The sequence below is a fragment of the Galeopterus variegatus genome, unplaced genomic scaffold (genome assembly GCF_000696425.1).
Source record: "Galeopterus variegatus unplaced genomic scaffold, G_variegatus-3.0.2 Scaffold161, whole genome shotgun sequence".
Classification (NCBI taxonomy): Eukaryota; Metazoa; Chordata; class Mammalia; order Dermoptera; family Cynocephalidae; genus Galeopterus; species Galeopterus variegatus.
The window spans coordinates 30,741-38,947 of NW_007726272.1; the positions used below are offsets into that span (position 1 = coordinate 30,741).

General features: G+C 45.0%; 1 protein-coding gene across 1 annotated transcript in view; it reads left to right on the forward strand.

Moving 5' to 3' along the window:
* Positions 1-33: 33 nt before the first annotated feature.
* The window catches only part of LOC103609467 (thioredoxin domain-containing protein 11-like), a gene marked incomplete at its 3' end in the record, with an annotated part of 13,372 nt that continues 5,198 nt past the window's right edge, over positions 34-8,207 (forward strand). The window contains exons 1-2 of the mRNA XM_008593785.1: positions 34-116; positions 6,585-6,801. Coding sequence (XP_008592007.1) covers positions 34-116; positions 6,585-6,801 — 300 coding nt within the window. The remainder of the gene's footprint in view (positions 117-6,584; positions 6,802-8,207) is intronic.

The window sequence follows — 8,207 nt, forward strand, 5'->3', positions numbered from 1 at the left end:
CGGCTCCGCCACGGGCTGCGCGCTGCCCCCCTCATGGCGTGCCGGCGGTCCCTGCCGCTCCCCGCCGCCCCGGCTCTCGGCTGCGCGCTGCTCCTCGCCTTCAAGTTCACCTGCAGGTGAGGCGGCCCGGACCCCCGGGTCCCCGGCCAGACTCCCCGTCCGCCCGCCCGCCCGGCGGCGCGTGGCTAGCTCCGGGCCTTCAGGGTCGGGGGTCGTAGCGGCCTCCGCAGGGGACGTCGGACCTGACCTTGCCTAGAGCGCGGGCTTTCCCCTCCACGAGCCTGCGGCCATGAACCCCGTTTTACCTTCTTCCCAGCCAGCCCGTCGGCCATATGGTGAGGTTTCCGGGTGCTGCCCGGCCCCGCTTCAACCCGTTTTAGTACCGAGGACGGTGGGCCAGGGTTCTGAGTTGCTTCTCACCTGTTGGGGTATCTGGGGGTGCACCTGTCATTTCTACCTAGGTTGTAAGAACCTCATTTCTCAGCTGTTTCATTTCCCTTATGCTTTCCGGTGTCACGATTAACAACCGTTTGAGAGTCCCAGATCCCTTTGAGAATTCATGCACTGGTCGAGCTAACGATTATTTATCAGCGCTGTGTGCCGAGCACCCGTCCACAGTGGAGGGACACAGTAAAAAAAGTAAACGTAATTTTAAAGGGTTTCAGTAATTGCTGTGCAGGGAATAGAAGCGATGAAGGTGCGACGGAAAGACTTTCCTAAGGAAGTGACATTTGAATCTCACGGGAGAATCTGGGGAGAGAATGGCCAAGGTAGAGGGAACAGCAAGTGCAAAGGTCTTGAGGCTGACAAGCTTGCTGTTTTCCTGGAACTGGAAAAAAGGCCTGCGTAGGCTGGAGCATAGTGAGTAGGAGAAAAAGCTAATGTGCCTCTTTTCAGGACTGTACACAGATGCAAAATTTGTGTTATATTTCAGGTGTACTTCTGTCCCCCCAAATCCACAGTATATCTTTTGGGACTCCAATTTATAAAATCTGTGTTGCCACTGACATATCCCCTTGGTGTATTGGCCGAGAGAAGGATTTCAGCTTGGAACATTTTTTGGTTTATTGAGCACAGTGTATGGCCGGTATCGTCAAAGAGGTGTCAAAGAATTAGGGATTTTATTGGAAATAGAACAAATCGTAATAACTGTCATTAAGCATTTGCCATGTGCCAGGTACTGTACTACCAGCAGAGTCTCAGTCTTGGCACTATTGCTATTTTCTGCTAGATAATTCCTTGTTGTGGGGGCCTGTCCTGTGCACTGTAGGATGTTTAGCAGTATCCCTGGCCTGTATTCACTAGATGCTAGTAGCGTACTCCCCAGATGTGACAACCAAGAATATCTCCAGACATTGCCAGATGTCGCCTGGGGGACAAAATTGCCTGCTTGAAAACTACTATTTACATGAGTGCATTTATATATCTAACACATAACTGAGAGCCTAGTATGGATCTCGTTTAAGTCTTTCAGTTCTCAGTAAAATGTGGATATACTGTTATCCTTCCCAATTTACAAGTAAAGGAGTTGAGGCTTGATCATGTTCCATTGCAAAAACTCTGTGTGTGTGTGTGTGTGTGTGTGTGTGCGCGCGCGCGCGGCTGGCCAGTACAGGGATTGAACCCCGGACCTTGGTGTTATCATCGATGTTGTTACAAAACCTACCCCAAATCACACCTGCCTATTTAAGTGGCGGAGCTGAAATTTGAATCCTTTATTGTCAGGAAGTAGACTCTTTTTTTTTTTAAATAAAGATGACCGGTAAGGGGATCTTAACCCTTGACTTGGTGTTGTCAGCACCACGCTCACCCAGTGAGCAAACCGGCCATCCCTATATGGGATCCGAACCCGTGGCCTTGGTGTAATCAGCACCGCACTCTCCCTAGTGAGCCACAGGCCGGCCCCAGGAAGTAGACTCTTAACATTGCTCTTTATTATTGTCTCTCACAAGGAAAACAGATAACATATTTTACAAAGTGGAATATTGCAAGGTGGCGTTTAGGTTCAAATTAGAAAGAGAGGTTTTCCCCCTCCCAAGGTTGTGGGGTTTATTTACATCGGTTTGTTCATCTTTAGAATTAATGCTTAATGTTTGTTCTGAGAACACAGGACTTAATAGTTATGAAAGTCCTTTGAGATTTCGGTGTAAATCCGGTTACTAGAGCTGGCAGAACAAGATCCTTACCTGCTTCCGCCAAGGAGAGAGAGCTGGTGAATGGCTGCTTATTCATCTCCTTTCTGTTCTATTGGCAAATTTGAAAGTCTTTTAATAGACTCAAATTAATATTTTTAGAGACTTCTTTGATTGAATGGTGTCATGATACAATTTATCACTGTAAAACTGTCTCTAACATTTCTATCCTGCTCTTCTTATTTTATTTTTAAGATCTTTGCTTTAATGAGGACATAGGCTTAAGGGAGAGTACGATTTTTTTTAATTTAATTTTTATTAGTAGCTCCATACCTTAAATAAATAAATGAATGCCCTCTTCTGTTTCTGCTGCTTAGCTGAATTCACACCAGACAGTATAAAAAAGGTTGACTTTGGGTGATTGTGCATTTCATCTCTACCTACCTGCATTTCTGTGCATTAAATCTCCATTACTTCAACCTGCTCGCTTTCCTTTTACCTTGATTTGGAGGGAAAAAATGTGTGTATGTAGATATATATTTACTTCAACCTGCTCGCTTTCCTTTTACCTTGATTTGGAGGGAAAAAATGTGTGTATGTAGGTAGATATATATATATATATTTGTATGTGTAGATATTTATTTTGCTTTATTGTATCTTTGTGGCTTTTTTTGGCAGTTGGCCTGTATAGGTGTCCAAATCCTTGACATTGGTGTTATCAGCACCAGACTCTAACCAAGAGAGCTAACTGGCCAGCCTTGCTTTATTGTATTTTATAATTTCAAATCTTTTTGAGATCCTCTTTGGAAGGAGTTATATGGTGTGAATTTCATATGAAAGTTGGGCTTGCAACAGGTCTTTCTTATTTGCAACCAACTCTTGAGTTTTTTGTACCCAAGACTTAAGACGTCAGAGCTATAGGAAATCGTTGATCTGGGTATAATTTCCCCAAAATGTAAAGACAGTTGAAGAATTAATTGGAAACTCTTGCATGTTTCTGATGGGGCAGAGGCAAGTGTTTCTCTTCCTTGGCTAATGTTTGTCTTTTGATTGGCCTTGTATCTTAGCTGGCTTGTTTACTTTAGGACTCCTCTGAACATACAGAGCAAAAAATACTAACTTGATGATGATTCTTTCTTTGGCTGTCGGAGACCTACATTTTTCCTCAGATTGCCTTATTTGATGCTTAACATGCAATTTGAATGGTAGGAAAATAACTCCTCTAATGAGATGAATTTTGGATCTCTTGAAAATGTGTCACTTTTTTGCCTCAGGGCCTTCCTCCACCTCTTTGCTTGGCTAGCTTCTTGTTATTCAGGTCTCAGCTTTAATGATACCACCCTGACCACCACTCCATCAGAGGATCTGCTATGCTCCTTAGTCATATCACTTTGTTAAATTCTCAACATAGCAGTGGTCATTTGTGTATTTTTTTTTTTTTTGACCAGTAAGGAGATCGTAACCCCTGGCTTGGTGTTGTCTGCACCACGCTCAGCCAATGAGCGCACTGGCCATCCCTATATAGGATCTGAACCCGCTGCCTCAGCGCTACCAGCGCCGGTTGTCTGCACCACGCTCAGCCAGTGAGCGCACTGGCCATCCCTATATAGGATCTGAACCCGCTGCCTCAGCGCTACCAGCGCCACACTCTCCCGAGTGAGCCACTGGGCTGGCCCCATTTGTATATTTTTATTGTTTGTTGTTAACATGTTTGGTTGGTTGCCTGTCTTCTTTGCCTAGAAAGTTAGCTCCTTGACAACACAGCGTGCATGCTAGCTGCTGTAGCCTCAGCACCTATTCCTGAAGCACTGTGCCTTATGCACAGTAACAGTTGCTTAAACATGTTTTGAATAATTTTGTAAGCGATTGAGTTTTTCAGGTTATGAAGGTATTCTTCATAGACTGAAAGCTCTCTAATTACAGGGTTAAAATGTTAGTTGGAGTGAATAAATAGATTTGCTCCTTTTGTCTGCTTGGAATTTCATATAAGTGCAGTCATAGGGTATATATTCTTTAGTGCCTGGCTTTTCTCATTCAGCATAATTTTATTGAGACTCATCTAAGTTACAGTATGTGTGAGTAGATTTTTTTTTTTATTGCAGAGTAACATCTAATTGTAAGAATATACCCCAGTTTATACTTTTACCTGATGAGTCATGCCAGCTTTCTTATGCTTAGTGTTTACATGGTTTATCTTTTCCCATCTGCCTAGCTCCATGAGCTCTTAATTCCTGCCCCAACTGGGCCGATTGCTCAGCTAGGGCTGGGTCTGGAGCTCACAGACCCCTCAAGCCCGTTCACAGACTGGGTCACCAGACCCTCCACAAGCCAGGCTCGGTCACCAGACCCTCCACACGCCAGGGTGGGTCACCAGACCCCTCACATGTCAGGCTAGGTCACCAGACACTTTACACAGGTCTATGAGCTAGGTAACCAGCCAGAAGGTCCTTGGAAGCTGTAGGTTGGAGAGCATGATGGAGATCAGATGCCCGATGCAGATGCCTGAGGCTGACGCCTGCCCGCCTTCTTCACTAAAACTTTCTCTCTCTCTCTCTCCCCCTCCCTCTCCCTCTCTCTCCCTCTATCTCTCCCTCCCTCCCCCTCTCCTTCTCTTTCCCTCTCTCCCCCTCCTCCTCCCCTCTCTCTCCCTCTCCCCCTTCTCCCCCTCGCCCTTTCCCTCCCTCTCCCTCCCTTTCCCTCCCTCTCTCCCTCTCCCTCCCTTTTCTTCCCTCTCTCCCTCTCAAGAACACAAGAATAGCAACAAAACTAAAAAGATACATTCGTGTGCACGCGCATGCACACACACACACACAATTTGCTTACAAAGGATGCTGAACCACACCCAACCGAACCCAAGGCAAGGGCCCTGACCAAACTATTCTGTTTTCCCAACACCATCCTTATGCTTTTATCCTATTTTTTAATATTTAAAATGTATCTCTTTTAGATAACATAATTGGATCTTGCTTTAGCCTGACTGGCTGTCAGTCTCTTCTTTATTGGGTTGTTTAGTCCTTTTATATTTAGTGTAGGGCTGGCCAGTTAGCTTGACTGGTTGAGAGTGCAGCCTTGTAACACCAATGCCAAGTTGGATCTCCATACCAGCCAGCCGCAAAAAAAAAAATATATATATATTTATATATATAAAATATATATATATATGTATGTATATATATTTATATATATATTTATATATATAAAATATATATATATGTATGTATGTATATATATGTATGTATGTATGTATGTATGTAATTATTGATGTGTTTGGGTTTAAGTCTGCCTTTTTTTTGCTGCTTGTTTTCCATTTGTACCTTTTGATTTTTGTTCCTCTCTGGGTCTTTTTCTGCTTTCTTTTGAATTAATCTAATGTTTTTAAGGATTCCATTTTTGTATCCTCTGTTTCTTAGCTAAACTCAAGGTGATTACTAGATCCCTTTAACTTGATGAGATGCAGCCTCACCTTTTGTCTTAATGGGGAAAGTAGTTGCGTCTCTGTGACTTCTGACCACTTGTTTGATATTCTTTTCTTTCTCTTCCTGACGTCTCTTTTCTGGGAACCTCAAGTGTTCTGAAAACTTGTTTTCCAGTTAATTAGGCTGTTGCTTTGTTATTCACCTTTATTACCCTTTAGATTATGATATATATCTAGAGAAATGTATGTTATTATTTAATTGTTACTTTTGCCTGAATGTTCTGGATAATTATAGGCCATCTCCAGCTAACGAACTTAATGTTTTCTCAAAGGTGGTTTGATTGTCCCATAGAAATCTTACTAGTAGTGGTGGCATGTATGCTCCCTCCCCACAACTCTGAGTTCATAGTCTGGTGGCTCTAAAGCCCTGGAGATCAGTGGCTGCTGTGGAGAGCCAGGCTGCAGAGAGGTGAGGATGGAGTCTTGGGGTGTGGGAGGCAAGAATAGGGATTATTCAAAGACATCCTTCTCTGCTGTCCACCACCCTCTTCTTCCACACCTGGGGGGATGGAATATCAGAGAATTGTTTCCAACATATTATTCATGTCTTGCATTTGCTCAGCCAGATGTTGCCTTAGCACAAAATATTATTTTTCACTCCAGGACGGTGATTTTGGGACTCCATTTTCTTTTTTTTTTTTTGTCTTTTTCCATGTCCGGCAATGGTTCGCAACCCTCAGTGTCGCGCCCGTACCGGACCGGGACCAGCAACGGGATCGCAACCCTCGGTGTTGCCTCCGCGCCTCGCTCAGCCAGTGAGCGGGAACCGGTCTGTATGTGGGATCCGAACCCTCGATGGGAGTGCCGTCGCACTTCCCAAGCGGCGCACTAGCGCAGTGCGCCACCGGGCCGGCCCCGGGACTCCATTTTCTTATTCAAAGGAGGACCTTTCCTTTAAGCTTCATTCTCTTTTCACACAATGCTGTTGTTAGAAGAAGATAAACTAAACAATCTCGTTTGTGTTTGATCTTTTTTAGTCGAGCAAAAGATGTGATAATACCAGCAAAGCCACCTGTCAGCTTTTTCTCCTTGAGGTCTCCGGTCCTTGACCTCTTCCAGGGGCAGCTGGACTATGCAGAACACGTTCGCCGTGATTCGGAGGTGGTCCTACTCTTCTTCTATGCCCCGTGGTGTGGGCAGTCCATTGCTGCCAGGGCAGAGATTGAGCAAGCTGCAAGTCGGCTTTCAGACCAGGTAATGCTAACATTCAGCCTAAGGATCAAATGGCTGTCAGTCTTGGGTATAGGGCAGGATGACCCCGTAGAGACGGGCACCTTACCCAATTGGTCGATTTTGTAAGGGTGAACTCCAGGAGTACTTTGTAAATTGTAAAGCCTTCTGTAAAGACACAAAAGGATTTCTGATTTAGGTGGTTATAGTCAGAGGCAAGAGTGGGAGCAGATTCTGGGTCTCCTGATGTGGACTAGGTGCCATACTCTTTGGGTTCACTGCCGAAGGAGGAGAGGGTACTGAAAATAGGTAACTTATGCAGGCAGCTGAGTTCCAGAAGTGCATTTGGAACTCTCAGTTGGTTTTTCTTAGAAACAATGTTATAAGTGGTGGCTGGGCTTCCTGCCCAGCTCAGCAAAGCTGTTTTTAACCATTGTATGCCTGAAAGTGGTACCAAGTACTGTTTAAATAGAATTCTGTATCCCATATAACATTGATTTGGGTCAGTGGTGGGGTAGGGGATGGGGAGAGTGCATTTTGTGTTCCAGCTGTGGACCCGTGGAATTGATCTATTCTCTGTCATTTCCTTCATCCCACCAACCAACCCCCCTTAAAAATCACTAACAGTAACCAAGCTGGCAGAGACTTCTGGGAGGAAGCAGGAACTCCAACCTAGCATTGGGAGGCAAGCAGTATATGAGCATAAAAGAAGTCACCACTTTGTCAGTCATTTCCTGAGTTTTCTGACTTTAGAGAAGAAAAATGATGTCTCTCATGTGGGGAAAAGGAAGATTTATTGTATTTTAGGTTAAGTGTAAATTCGTTGTTTGCTTACTGTCAGCATAGGCAGTATATCCTCCTGAGTGGTGACATTAGAATAATAATAGTATCCTAGAGTGCCAGGCCCAGTTCTGATCCTCACAGCAACTCTGCAAGCTGTAACTTAGCCCTGTTTCTCTGAAGCAGGACCTCAGGCTTAGAGGGGTGAAGCAGTTGGTTAAAGATCACATAGCCACAAGTAGTGGAGGTTCTAGTGTCATCTGCAGTTACTGACACTGTGTTTTTCAAAAAATTTTTTCAGCTCTTTCCAAATTGAAGTTTATTGTTCCACACACTCAGTAGGGAAAGGGAGTGGGTTGGCCGGCCCGGTGGCGCACTGCTGTAGTGCGCCGCTTGGGAAGTGCGGTGGCGCTCCCGCCGAGGGTTCGGATCCCACATACAGACCGGTTCCCGCTCACTGGCTGAGCGAGGCGCGGGAGCAACACCAAGGGTTGCGATCCCGTTGCTGGTCCCGGTCCGGTACGGGGGCGACACTGAGGGTTGTGATCCATTGCCGGACACAGAAAAAGACAAAAAGGAAAAAAAAAAAAAAAAAAAAAAAAGAAAAGCTTAGATGCAGGGAGTTCGACGTGTGGAAAGATGGAGGAGAC